General features: G+C 55.7%; 1 protein-coding gene across 1 annotated transcript in view; it reads left to right on the top strand.

Moving 5' to 3' along the window:
* The window catches only part of LOC134432648 (adenylate cyclase type 3-like), a 73,965-nt gene that overhangs the window by 19,348 nt on the left and 34,173 nt on the right, over positions 1-20,444 (top strand). Inside the window, 3 exon segments of the mRNA XM_063181545.1 lie at positions 1,542-1,669; positions 8,962-9,120; positions 13,984-14,146. Of these exon segments, the coding sequence (XP_063037615.1) occupies positions 1,542-1,669; positions 8,962-9,120; positions 13,984-14,146 (450 nt within the window).

Consider the following 20,444-nt stretch of genomic DNA (forward strand, 5'->3'; position numbering starts at 1 on the left):
AATTCAAAAAAAATTCCAGGAATTCCTCCCAAAAAATCCCCAGAATTCCTCCCACGAGATTCCCAGAATTCCCAAACAAAAATCCCCGGAATTCCCCCCAAAAATAAATCCTGGCCAGGATTTTGGGAGTCCACGAGGCGACGGAGACGTTCGAGCTTCGGCGGGTGGGAAATGGGGAAAAAATGGGAAAACTGGGAAATCTGGGATTTATTGTGGGATCGTGGGAATTCCGGGGACAATTTCAGGAATTTGTTTTTTTTTTTTTCCCGGGAATTCCGGGGACAATTTCGGGAATTTGGGTTTTTTTTCCACGAAATTCTGGGGACAATTTCGGGAATTTGTTTTTTTTTCCCGGGAATTCCGGGGACAATTTTGGGAATTTTTTTATTTTTCCCGGGAATTCTGGGGACGATTTTGGAAATTTGTTTCTTTTTTCCCGGGAATTCCGGGTACAATTTTGGGAATTTGTTTTTTTTTCCTGGGAATTCCGGGAACAATTTTGGGAATTTGTTCATTATTTTTCCCGGGAATCCCAGGGACAATTTTTGAAATTTGTTTCTTTTTTCCCGGGAATTCCGGGGACAATTTTGGGAATTTGTTTTTTTTTTCCCAGCAATCCCAGGGATGATTTCGGGAAATTTTTTTTATTTTTCCCGGGAATTCCGGGGACAATTTGGGGAATTTTTTTTTTTTTTTCCGGGAATTCTGGGGACGATTTTGGGAATTTTTTTTATTTTTTTCCCGGGAATTCCGGGGACAATTTTGGGAATTTGGTTTTTTTTTCCCGGGAATTCCGGGGACAATTTTGGGAATTTGTTTTTTTTTTTTTCCTGGGAATTCTGGGGACGATTTTGGGAATTTGTTTTTTTTTTCCCGGGAATTCCGGGGACAATTTTGGGAATTTTTTTCCCCCGGGAATTCCGGGGAGAATTTTGGGAATTTGCTGTTTTTTTTTCCCGGGAATTCCGGGTACAATTTTGGGAATTTGGGTTTTTTTTCCCAGCAATCCCAGGGATGATTTCGGGAAATTTTTTTTATTTTTCCCGGGAATTCCGGGAACAATTTTGGGAATTTTTTTCTTTTTTTTCCGGGAATTCCGGGGACGATTTTTGGAATTTTTTTTTAATTTTTTCCCGGGAATTCCGGGGACAATTTTGGGAATTTGTTTTTTTTTTTCCCGGGAATTCCGGGGACAATTTTGGTTTTTTTTTTTTCCTGGGAATTCCAGGAACAATTTCGGGAATTTTTTTTTTCCCGGGAATTCCAGGGGCGATTTCGGGAATTTGTTTTTTTTTTTTTCCTGGGAATTCCGGGGACAATTTTGGGAATTTTTTTTTTCCCGGGAATTCCGGGGACAATTTTGGGAATTTGTTTTTTATTCCCTGGAATTCCGGGGACAATTTTGGGGAATTTTTTTTTATTTTTTTCCGGGAATTCCGGGGACGATTTCGGGAATTTTTTTTTTATTTTTCCTGGGAATTCCGGGGACAATTTTGGGAATTTTTTTTTAATGTTTTCCCGGGCATTCCGGCGTTGTCCAGAGGCACCACCAGCTGCGGATCAAGATCCTGGGGGATTGCTACTACTGCATCTGCGGCCTGCCCGAGTTCCGCGAGGACCACGCCGCGTGCTCCATCCGCATGGGGCTCGCCATGGTCGACGCCATCGCGTAAGGGAAACGGGAATTTGGGATTTGGGATTTGGATTTGGGGATTTGGGAATGGGGGATTTGGGGATTGGGATTTGGGGATTGGGGATTGGGGATTGGGATTTGGGAATTGGGGATTCCGGGAGGACCACGCGGCGTGCTCCATCCGCATGGGGCTGGCCATGGTCGACGCCATCGCGTAAGGGAAACGGGAATTTGGGATTTGGGATTTGGGATCCGTGAGATGAAATGGGAATTGGGAATTGGGAATGGGAAATGGGAAATGGGAATGGGAATGGGATGAGATGGGAATTGGGATGGGGTTGGAAATGGGGATGGGAACTGGGAACTGGGAATTGCCAATTGTGAACTGCGAATTACGACTTGGGATGGGATCCATGGATAGGATTGGGAATGGGAAATTGGGGATTGGGAATTGGGGATTGGGGACTGGAGGGATTGGGGAATGGGAATTGGGAGTTGGGAGTTGGGAGTTGGGCATTGGGATTGGGATTGGGAATGGGATTGGAATGGGAATGGAATTGGGATGGGATAGCAATGGGAATTGGGGATTGGGATGGGAATTGGGTATTGGGAATTGGGATTTGGGGACTGGGAAATTGGGAATTTGGGATTTGGGGATTGGGAATTGGGATTTGGGATTGGGGATTGGGGAATTGGAAATTGGGAATTCCGGGAGGACCACGCGGCGTGCTCCATCCGCATGGGGCTGGCCATGGTCGACGCCATCGCGTAAGGGATGGGAGAAAATGGGAATTCTACGGGAATTCTATGGGAATTTAATGGGATTTGGGATTTGGGATTTGGGATTTGGGATTTGGGATTTCAGATTTCGGATTTGGGGATTTGGGATTTGGGGATTTGGGATTTGGGGATTGGGGATTCCGGGAGGACCACGCGGCATGCTCCATCCGCATGGGGCTGGCCATGGTCGACGCCATCACGTAAGGGAAACGGGAATTCCACGGGATTTGGGATTTGGGATCCGTGAGATGAGATGGGAATTGGGAAATGGGAAATTGGAAATGGGAATAGGAATGGGATGAGATGGGAATTGGGATGGGGTTGGAAATGGGGATGGGAATTGGGGATTGGGAACTGGGGGTTGGGGAATGGGAATGGGAAATGGGAATTGGGAACTGGGAGTTGGGATTTGGGGATTGGGATTTGGGGATTGGGAATTGGGGATTGGGATTTGGGGATTGGGGATTCCGGGAGGACCACGCGGCGTGCTCCATCCGCATGGGGCTGGCCATGGTCGACGCCATCGCGTAAGGGAAACCGGAATTTGGGATTTGGGATTTGGGAATTTGGGATTTGGGATTGGGAATTGGGGAATTGGGAACTGGTGATTGGGAATTGGGGATGGGGAATTGGGATGGGAATGGGAAATGGGAAATTGGGAATGGGAATGGGAATGGGAATGGATCCATGCGATGAGATGGGAATTGGGATGGGGTTGGAAATGGGGATTGGGAATTGAAGATTGGGATTGGGGATTGGGAACTGGGAATTGCCAATTGTGAATTGCGAATTACGAATTGGGATGGGATCCATGGATGGGATTTGGGAATGGGAAATGGGAATTGGGGATTGGGGATTGGGGATTGGGAATTGGGAGTTGGGAGTTGGGAGTTGGGAATTGGGAATTGGGAATTGGGGGTTGGGAATGGGATTGGAATGGGAATGGGAATTGGGATGGAATGGGAATGTGAATTGGGGATTGGGATGGGAATTGGGGATTGGGAATTGGGATTTGGGATTTGGGATTGGGGATTGGGAATTGGGGATTGGGGATTGGGAATTGAGGATTTGGGGATTGGGGATTCCGGGAGGACCACGCGGCGTGCTCCATCCGCATGGGGCTGGCCATGGTCGATGCCATCGCGTAAGGGAAACGGGAATTCTACGGGATTTGGGATTTGGGGATTTGGGGATTGGGATTGGGGATGAGGAATTGGGATGGGAATGGGGGAATGGGAAATGGGAAATTGGGAATGGGAATGGGAATGGGAAATTGGGAATGGGAATGGGAATGGGAATGGATCCATGCGATGAGATGGGAATTGGGATGGGGTTGGAAATGGGGATTGGGGATTGGGGATTGGGAATTGGGAATTGCCAATTGTGAATTGCAAATTACGAGTTTGGATGGGATCCATGGATGGGATTGGGAATTGGGAATTGGGAATTCCGGGAGGACCACGCGGCGTGCTCCATCCGCATGGGGCTGGCCATGGTCGACGCCATCGCGTAAGGGAAACGGGAATTCCACGGGATTTGGGATTTGGGGATTTGGGGATTGGGATTGGGGATGAGGAATTGGGATGGGAATGGGGAATGGGAAATGGGAAATTGGGAATGGGAATGGGAATGGGAAATTGGGAATGGGAATGGATCCATGGGATGAGATGGGAATTGGGATGGGGTTGGAAATGGGGATGGGAATTGGGGATTGGGGATTGGGGATTGGGTATTGGGGATGGGAATTGGGGATTGGGGATTGGGAATTGGGGATTTGGGGATTGGGGATTGGGAATTGGGAATGGGAATTGGGAACTGGGAATTGCCAATTGTGAATTGCAAATTACGAATTGGGATGGGATCCATGGATGGAAATGGGAATTGGGAATTGGGGATTGGGGAATGGGAGTTGGGGATTGGGATTGGGAATTGGGATGGAATGGGAATGGGAATTGGGGATTGGGATGAGGATGGGAATTGGGAATTGGGGATGGGGGATTGGGAATTGGGAATTGGGAATTGGGAATTGGGGATTGGGGGATGGGGGATTTGGATTTGGGGATTTGGGGATTGGGGATTCCGGGAGGACCACGCGGCGTGCTCCATCCGCATGGGGCTGGCCATGGTCGACGCCATCGTGTAAGGGAAACGGGAATTTGGGATTGGGGATCCATGGGATGAGATGGGAATTGGGAATGGGAAATGGGAAATGGGAAATGGGAATGGGAATGGGATGAGATGGGAATTGGGATGGGGTTGGAAATGGGGATGGGAATTGGGGATTGGGAATTGGGGGTTGGGGAATGGGAATGGGAAATGGGAATTGGGAACTGGGAGTTGGGATTTGGGGATTGGGGATTGGGGATTGGGAATTGGGGATTGGGGATTGGGGATTCCGCGAGGACCACGCGGCGTGCTCCATCCGCATGGGGCTGGCCATGGTCGACGCCGTCGCGTAAGGGAAACGGGAATTCCACGGGATTTGGGATTTGGGATTGGGGATTGGGGAATTGGGAATTGGGGATTGGGAATTGGGGATGGGGAATTGGGATGGGAATGGGAAATGGGAAATTGGGAATGGGAATGGGAATGGGAATGGATCCATGCGATGAGATGGGAATTGGGATGGGGTTGGAAATGGGGATTGGGGATTGGGGATTGGGATCTGGGAATTGCCAATTGTGAATTGCAAATTACGAGTTTGGATGGGATCCATGGATGGGATTGGGAATGGGAAATGGGAATTGGGGATTGGGGATTGGGAATTGGGAGTTGGGAGTTGGGAGTTGGGAGTTGGGATTTGGGGATTGGGATGGGGATTGGAATGGGAATGGGAATTGGGATGGAATGGGAATGTGAATTGGGGATTGGGATGGGAATTGGGGATTGGGAATTGGGATTTGGGATTTGGGATTGGGGATTGGGGATTGGGAATTGGGAATTGGGGATTGGGGATTGGGAATTGGGATTTGGGGATTGGGGATTCCGGGAGGACCACGCGGCGTGCTCCATCCGCATGGGGCTGGCCATGGTCGATGCCATCGCGTAAGGGAAACGGGAATTCTACAGGATTTGGGATTCGGGAATTGGGGGATTTGGATTTGGGATTTGGGATTTGGGATTTGGGGACTGGGGATTTGGGGATTGGGATTTGGGGTTTGGGGATTGGGAATTGGGGATGGGGATTGGGATCTGGGGATTGGGAATTGGAAATTGGGATGTGGGATTGGGGGATTTGGGATTTGGGGATTGGGGATTGGGGATTGGGGATTGGGGATTTGGGATTTGGGGATTGGGGATTGGGGATTTGGGGATTGGGGATTGGGGATTCCGGGAGGACCACGCGGCGTGCTCCATCCGCATGGGGCTGGCCATGGTCGACGCCATCGCGTAAGGGAAACGGGAATTTGGGATTTGGGATCCATGGGATGAGATGGGAATTGGGAATGGGAAATGGGAAATGGGAAATGGGAATGGGAATGGGATGAGATGGGAATTGGGATGGGGTTGGAAATGGGGATGGGAATTGGGGATTGGGAATTGGGGGTTGGGGAATGGGAATGGGAAATGGGAATTGGGAACTGGGAGTTGGGATTTGGGAATTGGGGATTGGGGATTGGGAATTGGGGATTGGGAATTGGGGATTCTGGGAGGACCACGCGGCGTGCTCCATCCGCATGGGGCTGGCCATGGTCGACGCCATCGCGTAAGGGAAACGGGAATTCCACGGGATTTGGGATTTGGGATTGGGGATTGGGGAATTGGGAATTGGGGATTGGGAATTGGGGATGGGGAATTGGGATGGGAATGGGAAATGGGAAATTGGGAATGGGAATGGGAATGGGAATGGATCCATGCGATGAGATGGGAATTGGGATGGGGTTGGAAATGGGGATGGGAATTGGGGATTGGGGATTGGGGATTGGGAATTGCCAATTGTGAATTGCAAATTACGAATTTGGATGGGATCCATGGATGGGATTGGGAATTGGGAATTGGGGATTCCGGGAGGACCACGCGGCGTGCTCCATCCGCATGGGGCTGGCCATGGTGGAGGCCATCGCGTAAGGGATTTGGGAATTTGGGATTTGGGAATTGGGGATTGGGAATTGGGGATTGGGAACTGGGGAATTGGGGGATTTGGATTTGGGATTTGGGGATTTGGGATTGGGGAATTGGGATTTGGGATTTGGGGATTGGGAATTGGGGATTGGGGATTGGGGATTGGGGGGATTGGGATTTGGGAACGGAAATTGGGGATTGGAGATTGGGATGGGATGGGGATGGGAATTGGGAATTGGGAATTAGGAATTGGGAATTGGGGATTTGGGATTTGGGAATGAATTGGGAATTGGGGAATTGGGATTTGGGAATGGGGGATTTGGGGATTGGGAATTGGGGATTGGGGATTGGGAATTCCGCGAGGACCACGCGGCGTGCTCCATCCGCATGGGGCTGGCCATGGTCGACGCCATTGCGTAAGGGATTTGGGGATTTGGGATTGGGGATCCATGGGATGAGATGGGAATTGGGGATTGGGGATTGGGAATTGGGGATTGGGAATGACGAATTGGGATGGGATCCATGGACGGGAAATGGGGATTGGGAATTGGGATGGGAATGGGAAATTGGGAACTGAGAATTGGGAATTGGGGTTTGGGAATGGGATTGGGATGGAAATTGGGATGGGATAGGAATGGGATTTGGGATGGAATGGGAATGGGGATTGGGATGAGGATGGGGATTGGGGATTGGGGATTGGGAATGAGAATTGGGAACTGGGAATTGCCAATTGTGAACTGCGAATTACGAATTGGGATGGGATCCATGGATGGGATTGGGAATGGGAAATTGGGAATTGGGAGTTTGGAATTGGGATTGGAGATTGGGAATGGGAATTGGGGGGATTGGGTTTTGGGAATGGAAATTGGGGATTGGAGATTGGGATGGGATGGGGATAGGAATTGGGAATTGGGAATTGGGAATTGGGAATTGGGGATTGGGGATTGGGAATTGGGATGGGAATGGAAACGGAATGGGAATGGAAATGGGAATTGGGATGGGATGGGAATCAGAATGAGAATGGGATGGGATGGGAATGGGAATGGGAATGGGAATGGGGATGAGAATTGGGATGGGAATGGGAAGAGGAATGGGAATGGGGAATTGGGAATTGGGATTGGGAACTGGGGATTAGGATTGGGAATTGGGAATTGGGGATTGGGGATTGGGAATTGGGAATGCGCATGGCAATGGGGATGAGAATTGGGATGGGAATGGGAAGGGGAATTCAGGACGGCCTTGGGGTGTGAGTGTTGCCGGAATGTTCCTCATTCCGAGGATTGTTTGCATTCCCTGCGGCCGCTCCTCTCTCTGTGCTGACGTCGCCCATGGCCCTTCCCCATTCCATCCCCCTTCCCCACGGCCATTCCCAGTCCTTGTGACCCCTCCTGGTTCCCACTGCCACTCCCGATGTCCCCATGGTGTCCCCATGGTGTCCCCATAGTGTCCCCGTGGTGTCCCAGCTGGCTGCGGGAGCGCACACGCACGGCCGTGGCCATTCCCCATTCCCGGTGGCCAATCCCGGTCCCTGTGACCATTCCCTGTCCCCATGGTGTCCCCATGGTGTCCCCATGGTGTCCCGGCTCGGTGCAGGAGAGGACACACACAACCGTGGACATTCCCCATTCCCATGTCCCCACGGTGTCCCCAAAATGTCCCCATGTCCCCATGTCCCAGCTCGGTGCGGGAGCGCACCCACACGGCCGTGGACATTCCCCATTGCCCATTCCTGGTGACCATGGCCATTCCTGGTGGCCATTCCCCATTCCTGGTGACAATCCCCATGTCCCCACGGTGTCCCAAGGTGTCCCCATGATGTCCCCAATGTCCCAGCTCGGTGCGGGACTGCGCCCACACGGCCGTGGACATTCCCCATTCCCCATTCCTGGTGACAATCCCCATGTCCCCACGGTGTCCCCACGATGTCCCCATGATGTCCCCGTGTCCCAGCTCGGTGCGGGAGCGCACGCACACGGCCGTGGAAATTCCCCATTGCCCATTCCTGGTGGCCATTCCCCATTCCCGGTGACAATCCCCATGTCCCCACGATGTCCCCAATGTCCCCATGTCCCAGCTCAGTGCGGGAGCGCACGCACACGGCCGTGGACATTCCCCGTTGCCCATTGCCCATTCCTGGTGACAATCCCCATGTCCCCACAATGTCCCCACGGTGTCCCCACGATGTCCCCATGTCCCCGTGTCCCTGCTCGGTGTGGGAGCGCACGCACACCGCCGTGGACATTCCCCATTGCCCATTGCCCATTCCTGGTGGACATTCCCCATTCCCGGTGACAATCCCCATGTCCCCACGGTGTCCCCACGATGTCCCCATGATGTCCCCGTGTCCCAGCTCGGTGCGGGAGCGCACGCACACCGCCGTGGACATTCCCCATTGCCCATTCCTGGTGACCATGGCCATTCCTGGTGACAATCCCCATGTCCCCACGGTGTCCCCACGATGTCCCCACGATGTCCCCGTGTCCCAGCTCGGTGCGGGAGCGCACGCACACGGCCGTGGACATGCGCGTGGGCGTGCACAGCGGCGCGGTGCTCGGCGGCGTGCTGGGCCAGAAGCGCTGGCAGTACGACGTCTGGTCCACCGACGTCACCGTGGCCAACAAGATGGAGGCGGGCGGCATCCCCGGGTGAGTGTCCCCACACCGATGGTGGCACCGCTGGGGACAGTGGGGACACTGGGGACATGGGTGGGGTGACATTGTCAATGATTGTGCCAACGGCGTGGTGAGTGACACCAATGGGCAAAATGGGGACAATGGGGATACTGGGGATACTGGGGATATTGGGGACAATGGGGACACTGGGGACACTGGGGATATTGGGGATATTGGGGACACTGGGGACAATGGGGACATTGGGGATATTGGGGACACTGGGGACACTGGGGACACTGGGGATACTGGGGATATTGGGGACACTGGGGACAATGGGGATACTGGGGATACTGGGGATATTGGGGACACTGGGGATACTGGGGATATTGGGGACAATGGGGACACTGGGGACACTGGGGATACTGGGGATATTGGGGACACTGGGGACACTGGGGACACTGGGGATACTGGGGATATTGGGGACACTGGGGACAATGGGGATACTGGGGATACTGGGGATATTGGGGACACTGGGGATACTGGGGATATTGGGGACAATGGGGACACTGGGGACACTGGGGATACTGGGGATATTGGGGACACTGGGGACACTGGGGACACTGGGGATACTGGGGATATTGGGGACACTGGGGACAATGGGGATACTGGGGATACTGGGGATATTGGGGACACTGGGGACACTGGGGATACTGGGGATATTGGGGACACTGGGGACAATGGGGACATTAGGGATATTGGGGACAATGGGGACACTGGGGACAATGGGGACACTGGGGATACTGGGGATATTGGGGACACTGGGGACAATGGGGATACTGGGGATACTGGGGATATTGGGGACACTGGGGACACTGGGGATACTGGGGATATTGGGGACACTGGGGACAATGGGGACATTGGGGATATTGGGGACAATGGGGACACTGGGGATACTGGGGATATTGGGGACACTGGGGACAATGGGGATACTGGGGATACTGGGGACAATGGGGACAATGGGGACATTGGGGATATTGGGGACAATGGGGACACTGGGGACAATGGGGACACTGGGGATACTGGGGATATTGGGGATATTGGGGACACTGGGGACAATGGGGATACTGGGGATATTGGGGACACTGGGGACACTGGGGACACTGGGGATACTGGGGATATTGGGGACACTGGGGATACTGGGGACACTGGGGATACTGGGGACAATGGGGACACTGGGGATACTGGGGATATTGGGGACACTGGGGACAATGGGGACACTGGGGACATGGGGGGGTGACATTGACAATGATTGTGCCAATGGCGTGGTGAGTGACACCAATGGGCAAAATGGGGACAATGGGGATACTGGGGATACTGGGGATATTGGGGACACTGGGGATACTGGGGATATTGGGGACAATGGGGACACTGGGGACACTGGGGATACTGGGGATATTGGGGACACTGGGGACACTGGGGACACTGGGGATACTGGGGATATTGGGGACACTGGGGACAATGGGGATACTGGGGATACTGGGGATATTGGGGACACTGGGGACACTGGGGATACTGGGGACACTGGGGATACTGGGGATATTGGGGACACTGGGGATACTGGGGACACTGGGGATACTGGGGACAATGGGGACACTGGGGATACTGGGGATATTGGGGACACTGGGGACACTGGGGACACTGGGGACACTGGGGACACTGGGGATACTGGGGATATTGGGGACACTGGGGACACTGGGGATACTGGGGATATTGGGGACACTGGGGATACTGGGGACACTGGGGACACTGGGGACAATGGGGACACTGGGGACATGGGGGAGTGACATTGACAATGATTGTGCCAACGGCGTGGTGAGTGACACCAATGGGCAAAATGGGGACACTGGGGATACTGGGGATATTGGGGACAATGGGGACAATGGGGACATGGGTGGGGTGACATTGTCAATGATTGTGCCAATGGTGTGTTGAGTGACACTAATGGGCAAAATGGGGACAATGGGGACACTGGGGACATTGGGGACATGGGGGGGGTGACATTGTCAATGATTGTGCCAATGGTGTGGTGAGTGACACCAATGGGCACAATGGGGACAATGGGGGGACAATGGGGACATGGGTGTGGGGACACTGTCAATGGCATGGTGAGTGACAGTGGTGGGGACACTGGGGACACTGGGATGGTGAGTGACAGTGGTGGGGACACCAGGAATGCTGGGGACAATGGGGACACTGGGGACACTGGGGATACTGGGGATACTGGGGACAATGGTGGGGACACTGGGGACATGGGTGTGGGGACATTGCCGATGATCGCGTCAATGGCATGGTGAGTGACAGTGGTGGGGACACTGGGGACACTGGGGTGGTGAATGACAGTGGTGGGGACACCAGGAATAATGGGGACAATGGGGACAATGGGGACACTGGGGATACTGGGGACAATCAATGGGGATACTGGGGAAACTGGGGGCACTGGGGTGGTGAATGACAGTGGTGGGGACACCAGGAATAATGGGGACAATGGGGACACTGGGGACACTGGGGACAATGGGGATATTGGGGACACTGGGGACACTGGGGATACTGGGGTGGTGAATGACAGTGCTGGGGACACCAGGAATAATGGGGACACTGGGGATACTGGGGATATTGGGGACAATGGGGACAATGGGGACAATGGGGACATTGGGGACATGGGTGGGGTGACATTGTCACTGATTGTGCCAATGGTGTGGTGAGTGGCACCAACGGGGACATTGGGGACAATGGTGGGGACATTGGGGACATGGGTGTGGGGACACTGCCAATGATCGCATCAATGGCGTGGTGAGTGACAGTGGTGGGGACACCAGGAATGCTGGGGACAATGGGGACACTGGGGATCCTGGGGACACTGGGGACACTGGGGTGGTGAATGACAGTGATGGGGACACCAGGAATAATGGGGACAATGGGGACACTGGGGACACTGAGGACTTGGGTGTGGGGACATTGACATTGATTGTGCCAACGGCATGGTGAGTGGCACCAACGGGGACAGTGGGGACAATGGTGGGGACATGGGGACATGGGGTGTGGGGACATTGCCACTGATTGTGCCAACGGTGTGGTGAGTGGCACAGGTGGGGACAATGGGGACACTGGGGACCATGGGGACAATGGGGGGACATGGGTGTGGGGCGGAGGGACATTGCCAGTGATGGTGTCACGGCATGGTGGGTGACACCGAGGTGACACCGAGGTGACACACGGTGGGGACATGGGGACATGGGGTGTGGGGACATTGCCACTGATTGCGTCAATGGTGTGGTGAGTGACACAAATGGGGACAATGGGGACAATGGTGGGGACATGGGGTGTGGGGACATTGCCACTGATCATGTCAACAGTGTGGTGAACAGCACAGGTGGGGACAATGGTGGGGACATGGGGACATGGGGTGTGAGGACATTGCCATTGATTGTGCCAACGGTGTGGTGAGTGGCACCAATGGGGACAATGGGGACACTGGGGACCATGGGGACAATGGGGGGACATGGGTGTGGGGTGTGGGGACATCGACAGTGATGGTGTCACCGGCGTGGTGGGTGACACCGAGGTGACGCCGAGGTGACATTGAGGTGGGGACATGGGGTGTGGGGACATTGCCACTGATTTTGTCCCACAGCATGGTGAGTGACACCAATGGGGACAATGTGGGGACATGGGGTGTGGGGCGGAGGGACATTGCCAGTGATGGTGTCACCGGCGTGGCGGGTGACACCGAGGTGACGCCGAGGTGACGCGCGGTGGGGACATGGGGTGTGGGGACATTGCCACTGATTGTGTCCCACAGCATGGTGAGTGGCACCAATGGGGACAATGTGGGGACGTGGGTGTGGGGTGTGGGGACGTTGCCAGTGATGGTGCCAACGGCATGGTGGGTGACGCCAATGGGGACAATGGTGGGGACATGGGGTGTGGGGACATTGCCATTGATTGTGCCAACGGTGTGGTGAGTGGCACCAACGGGGACAATGGGGGGACGTGGGTGTGGGGTGTGGGGACATCGCCAGTGATGGTGCCACGGCATGGTGGGTGACACCGAGGTGACACCGAGGTGACACACGGTGGGGACATGGGTACATGGGGTGTGGGGACATTGCCACTGATTTTGTCCCACAGCATGGTGAGTGCCACCAATGGGGACAATGGGGGGACATGGGGTGTGGGGCGGAGGGACATTGCCAGTGATGGTGTCACTGCATGGTGAGTGACACCGAGGTGACGCCGAGGTGACGCGCGGTGGGGACATGGGGTGTGGGGACATTGCCATTGATTGTGCCAACGGTGTGGTGAGTGGCACCAACGGGGACAATGGGGGGACATGGGGACATGGGGTGTGGGGACATTGCCACTGATTGCGTCAATGGTGTGGTGAGTGACACAAATGGGGACAATGGGGACAATGGTGGGGACATGGGGTGTGGGGACATTGCCACTGATCATGTCAACAGTGTGGTGAACAGCACAGGTGGGGACAATGGTGGGGACATGGGGTTGTGGGGACATTGCCATTGATTGTGCCAACGGTGTGGTGAGTGGCACCAACGGGGACAATGGGGGGACGTGGGTGTGGGGTGTGGGGACATCGCCAGTGATGGTGTCACCGGCGTGGTGGGTGACACCGAGGTGACGCCGAGGTGACGCGCGGTGGGGACATGGGGTGTGGGGACATTGCCACTGATTGTGTCCCACAGCATGGTGAGTGGCACCAATGGGGACAATGTGGGGACGTGGGTGTGGGGTGTGGGGACATCGCCAGTGATGGTGTCACCGGCGTGGTGGGTGACACCGAGGTGACGCCGAGGTGACGCGCGGTGGCCGCGGCAGGCGCGTGCACATCTCGCAGAGCACCGTGGACTGCCTCAAGGGAGAGTTCGAGGTGGAGCCGGGCGAGGGCGGCTCCCGCTGCGACTACCTGAGGGACAAGGGCATCGTCACCTACCTGGTGGTGGTCCCCAAGCAGGGCCTGCGGCACGGCGTCAACGGCGTGGTGAGTGACACCGGTGGGGACACCATGGGGACATGGCTGTGGGGACATTGACATTGATTGTGTCAATGGCGTGGTGAGCGACACCGGTGGGGACAGTGGGGACAATGGGGGGGACAATGGGGACATGGCTGTGGGGGCATTGACATTGATTGTGTCAATGGCGTGGTGAGTGACACCGGTGGGGACAGTGGGGACAATGGGGGGACACCATGGGGACATGGCTGTGGGGACATTGACATTGATTGTGTCAATGGTGTGGTGAGTGGCACCAGTGGGGACAGTGGGGGGGACAATGGGAGGAACATTGGGGACGTTGACATTGATTGTGTCGATGGCGTGGTGAGTGGCACCAATGGGGACAGTGGGGGGGACAGTGGGGACAGTGGGGGGGACATTGGGGACGTTGACATTGATTGTGTCAATGGCGTGGTGAGTGGCACCAATGGGGACAGTGGGGACAATGGGGGGACACCATGGGGACATGGCTGTGGGGGCATTGACATTGATTGTGTCAATGGCGTGGTGAGTGGCACCAGTGGGGACAGTGGGGGGGGACAATGGGAGGAACATTGGGGACGTTGACATTGATTGTGTCAATGGCGTGATGAGTGACACCGGTGGGGACAGTGGGGACAGTGGGGGGGACAATGGGGACTTGGCTGTGGGGACATTGACATTGATTGTGTCAATGGCGTGGTGAGTGACACCGGTGGGGACAGCGGGGACAGTGGGGGGGACAATGGGGACATGGCTGTGGGGACATTGACATTGATTGTGTCAATGGCGTGGTGAGTGGCACCAACGGGGACAGTGGGAGGGACATTGGGGACATTGACATTGATTGTTTCAATGGCGTGGTGAGTGACACCGGTGGGGACAGTGGGAGGGACATTGGGGACATTCACATTGATTGTGTCAATGGTGTGGTGAGTGGCACCAACGGGGACAATGGGGACAATGGTGGGGACAATGGGGACATGGCTGTGGGGACATTGCTAATGATCATGTCAATGGCGTGGTGAGTGGCACCAGTGGGGACAATGGTGAGGACAGTGGGGACACTGGGTATGTGGGGTGTGGGGACATTGACACTGATGGTGTCCCATGGTGTGATGAGTGGCACCAGTGGGGACAGTGGGGACAGTGGGGACATGTGTGTGGGGACATTGACATTGACATTGATTGTGTCAGTGGTGTGGTGAGTGGCACCAGTGGGGACAGTGGGAGGGACATTGGGGACGTTGACATTGATTGTGTCAATGGCGTGGTGAGTGGCACCAGTGGGGACAACGGGGACAATGGGGGGGACAATGGGGACATGAGGTGTGAGGTGTGGGGACATTGACATTGATTGTGTCAATGGCGTGGTGAGTGGCACCAATGGGGACAATAGCGGGGACACTGGGGACATGGGTGTGGGGTGTGGGGACATTGACACTGATGGTGTCCCATGGTGTGATGAGTGGCACTAGTGGGGACACTGGGGACACCATGGGGGACATGGGTGTGGGGACATTGACATTGATTGTGTCAGTGGCGTGGTGAGTGGCACCAACGGGGACAGTGGGGACAGTGGGGGGGACAATGGGGATGTTGACATTGATTGTGCCAGTGGCGTGGTGAGTGGCACCAGTGGGGACAACGGGGACAATGGTGGGGACAATGGGGACATGAGGTGTGAGGTGTGGGGACATTGACATTGATTGTGTCAATGGCGTGGTGAGTGGCACCAACGGGGACAGTGGTGGGGACATTGGGGACATCTGTGTGGGGTGTGGGGACATTGACACTGATGGTGTCCCATGGTGTGATGAGTGGCAGCAGTGGGGACAGTGGGGACACCATGGGGACATGGCTGTGGGGACATTGACATTGATTGTGTCAATGAAGTGGTGAATGGCACCAATGGGGACAGTGGGGACAATGGGGACTTGGCTGTGGGGACGTTGACATTGATTGTGTCAATGGCGTGGTGAGTGGCACCAACGGGGACAGTGGGAGGGACATTGGGGACATTGACATTGATTGTGTCAATGGCGTGGTGAGTGACACCGGTGGGGACAGTGGGAGGGACATTGGGGACATTCACATTGATTGTGTCAATGGTGTGGTGAGTGGCACCAACGGGGACAATGGGGACAATGGTGGGGACAATGGGGACATGGCTGTGGGGACATTGCTAATGATCATGACAATGGCGTGGTGAGTGGCACCAATGGGGACAGTGGGGACAGTGGGGGGGACAATGGGGACATGGTAGTGGGGACATTGACATTGATTGTGTCAATGGCGTGGTGAGTGGCACCAATGGGGACAGCGGGGACAGTGGGGGGGACAATGGGGACTTGGCTGTGGGGACATTGACATTGATTGTGTCAATGGCGTGGTGAGTGGCACCAGTGGCACCAGTGGGGACAGTGGGGACACCATGGGGACATGGCTGTGGGGGACATTGACATTGATTGTGTCAATGGCGTGGTGAGTGGCACCAGTGGGGACAGTGGGGACAGTGGTGGGGACAATGGGGACTTGGTAGTGGGGGCATTGACATTGATTGTGTCAATGGCGTGGTGAGTGACACCGGTGGGGACAGCGGGGACAGTGGTGGGGACAATGGGGACATGGCTGTGGGGGCATTGACATTGATTGTGTCAATGGCGTGGTGAGTGGCACCAACGGGGACAGTGGGGACAATGGGGGGACATGCCTGTGGGGACATTGACATTGATTGTGTCAATGGCGTGGTGAGTGGCACCAGTGGGGGACAACGGGGACAATGGGGGGGACAATGGGGACATGAGGTGTGAGGTGTGGGGACATTGACATTGATTGTGTCAATGAAGTGGTGAGTGGCACTGTTGGGGACAATGGGGGGACAATGGGGACACTGGGGGACATGGGTGTGGGGGACATTGACACTGATGGTGTCCCATGGTGTGATGAGTGGCACCAGTGGGGACAGTGGGGGACACTGGGGGGACATGGCTGTGGGGGCGTTGACATTGATTGTGTCAATGGCGTGGTGAGTGGCACCAAACGGGGACAGTGGGGACAATGGGGGGACATGCCTGTGGGGACATTGACATTGATTGTGTCAATGGCGTGGTGAGTGGCACCAACGGGGACAATGGGGTCAATGGTGGGGACAATGGGGACATGAGGTGTGGGTGTGGGGACATTGACATTGATTGTGTCATTGGCGTGGTGAGTGGCACCAATGGGGACAATAGCGGGGACAATGGGGACATGGGTGTGGGGTGTGGGGACATTGACACTGATGGTGTCCCATGGTGTGATGAGTGGCACCAGTGGGGACAGTGGGGACAGTGGGGACATGTGTGTGGGGACATTGACATTGACATTGATTGTGTCAGTGGTGTGGTGAGTGGCACCAATGGGGACAACGGGGACAATGGTGGGGACAATGGGGACATGAGGTGTGAGGTGTGGGGACATTGACATTGATTGTGTCAATGAAGTGGTGAATGGCACCAATGGGGACAATGGTGGGGACACTGGGGACATGGGTGTGGGGTGTGGGGACATTGACACTGATGGTGTCCCATGGTGTGATGAGTGGCACCAGTGGGGACACTGGGGACACCATGGGGACATGGGTGTGGGGACATTGACATTGATTGTGTCAATGGAGTGGTGAGTGGCACCAACGGGGACAATGGGGACAGTGGAGGGGACATGGGGACATTGACATTGATTGTGTCAATGGAGTGGTGAGTGGCACCAACGGGCACAGTGGGGACAATGGGTGGGGGACAATGGGGACGTTGACATTGATTGTGTCAATGGAATGGTGAGTGGCACCAGCAGGGACAGTGGGAGGGACAATGGGGACGTTGACATTGATTGTGTCAATGGCGTGGTGAGTGGCACCAACGGGGACAGTGGTGGGGACAATGGGGGGACAATGGGGACGTTGACATTGTGTCAATGGAATGGTGAGTGACACCAGTGGGGACGATGGGGACACTGGGGTATGGGGACATTGCCAATGATCACGTCAATGGCGTGGTGAGTGGCAGCGGTGGGGACACTGGGGACAGTGGGGGACAGTGGTGGGGGACACTGGGGACACTGGGGACAGTGGTGGGGGACACTGGGGACATGGGGGGTGGGGAGACCTTGCCAGTGATTGTGTCCATGGCGTGGTGAGTGACAGCAGTGACACAATGGGGGGACACCAGGGACGCTGGTGGGGACCCTGGGGACACGGGAGTGGGGACAGCCAGGGTGGCCATGTCTGTCACTGACCGGAGTGGGGACAGCCAGGGTGGCCATGTCTGTCACTGACCTTGTCCCATGGCGTGGAGAGTGACACTGATGGGGACACTGGGGACACTGGGGACACGGGAGTGGGGACACTCAAGGTGACCATGTCTGTCACTGACCCTGTCCCGTGGCGTGGAGAGTGACACCAATGGGGACAATGGGGACACTGGGGACACGGGAGTGGGGACAGCCAGGGTGGCCATGTCTGTCACTGACCTTGTCCCATGGCGTGGAGAGTGACACTGATGGGGACAATGGGGACACTGGGGACATGGCTGGGAGGACACTCAAGGTGACCATGTCTGTCACTGACCTTGTCCCATGGCATGGAGAGTGACACTGATGGGGACAATGGGGACACTGGGGACACGGGAGTGGGGACAGCCAGGGTGGCCATGTCTGTCACTGACCCTGTCCCATGGCATGGAGAGTGACACTGATGGGGACAATGGGGACACTGGGGACATGGCTGGGGGGACACTCAAGGTGACCATGTCTGTCACTGACCTTGTCCCATGGCGTGGAGAGTGACACTGATGGGGACAATGGGGACACTGGGGACACGGGAGTGGGGACAGCCAGGGTGGCCATTCTGTCACTGACCCTGTCCCATGGCGTGGAGAGTGACACTGATGGGGACAATGGGGACATGGGGACATGGCTGGGGGGGACATTGTCAATGATGGCGTCAACAGCATGGTGAGTGACGTGGTGGGGACAATGGGGACAATGGGAGGACAATGGTGGGGACACTGGGGACACGGGAGTGGGGACATTGTCAATGATGGCGTCAACGGCGTGGTGAGTGACGTGGTGGGGACAATGGGGACAATGGGAGGACAATGGAGGGGACACGGGGACACGGGTGTGGGGACATTGTCATTGATGGCATCAACGGCGTGGTGGGTGACACAGCTGGGACACTGGGGACAACAGGGACAATGGGGACATGTGCGTGGGGACACTCAAGGTGACCGTGTCTGTCACTGACCTCGTCCCATGGTGTGGTGACACTGCTGGGGCCACTGGGGACATGGCGTGTGGGGACAGCTCAAGGTGACCACATGCCATCACAGTGTCACTGACCTTGTCGCATGGCACGGTGAGTGACACAGGTGGCACCTTGTGGCACTGGTGACACGGTGACACGGTGCCACCCATGGTGTCCCTGTTCCCCACAGAAGCTGTCCCTGACCTTGTCCCACAGTGTGATGGGTGACACGGTGACACTGGTGACACTGGTGACACGGTGACACTGGTGACACGGTGCCACCCATGGTGTCCCTGTCCCCACAGAAGCTGTCCCTGACCTCGTCCCAGGGCATGATGGGTGACACGGTGACACTGGTGACACGGTGCCACCCATGGTGTCCCTGTCCCCGCAGAAGCTGTCCCTGACCTTGTCCCACAGTGTGATGGGTGGCACGGTGACACGGTGCCACCCACGGTGTCCCTGTCCCCACAGAAGCTGTCCCTGACCTCGTCCCACACTGTGACTGGTGACACTGGTGACACGGTGACACGGTGCCACCCATGGTGTCCCTGTCACCACAGAAGCTGTCCCTGACCTCACCCCAGGGCATGATGGGTGACACGGTGACACTGGTGACACGGTGCCACCCATGGTGTCCCTGTCCCCACAGAAGCTGTCCCTGACCTTGTCCCACAGCGTGATGGGTGACACGGTGACACAGTGACACGGTGCCACCCACGGTGTCCCTGTCCCCACAGAAGCTGTCCCTGACCTTGTCCCACAGCGTGATGGGTGACACAGTGACACAGTGACACAGTGACACGGTGTCACCCATGGTGTCCCTGTCCCCACAGAAGCTGTCCCTGACCTTGTCTCACACTGTGACTGGTGACACTGGTGACACGGTGACACAGTGTCACCCATGGTGTCCCTGTCCCTGCAGAAGCTGTCCCTGACCTTGTCCCACAGTGTGATGGGTGACACGGTGACACTGGTGACACTGGTGACACTGGTGACACGGTGACACGGTGCCACCCA

The sequence above is a fragment of the Melospiza melodia genome (assembly GCF_035770615.1).
Source record: "Melospiza melodia melodia isolate bMelMel2 chromosome 3 unlocalized genomic scaffold, bMelMel2.pri SUPER_3_unloc_2, whole genome shotgun sequence".
Taxonomy (NCBI): domain Eukaryota; kingdom Metazoa; phylum Chordata; class Aves; order Passeriformes; family Passerellidae; genus Melospiza; species Melospiza melodia.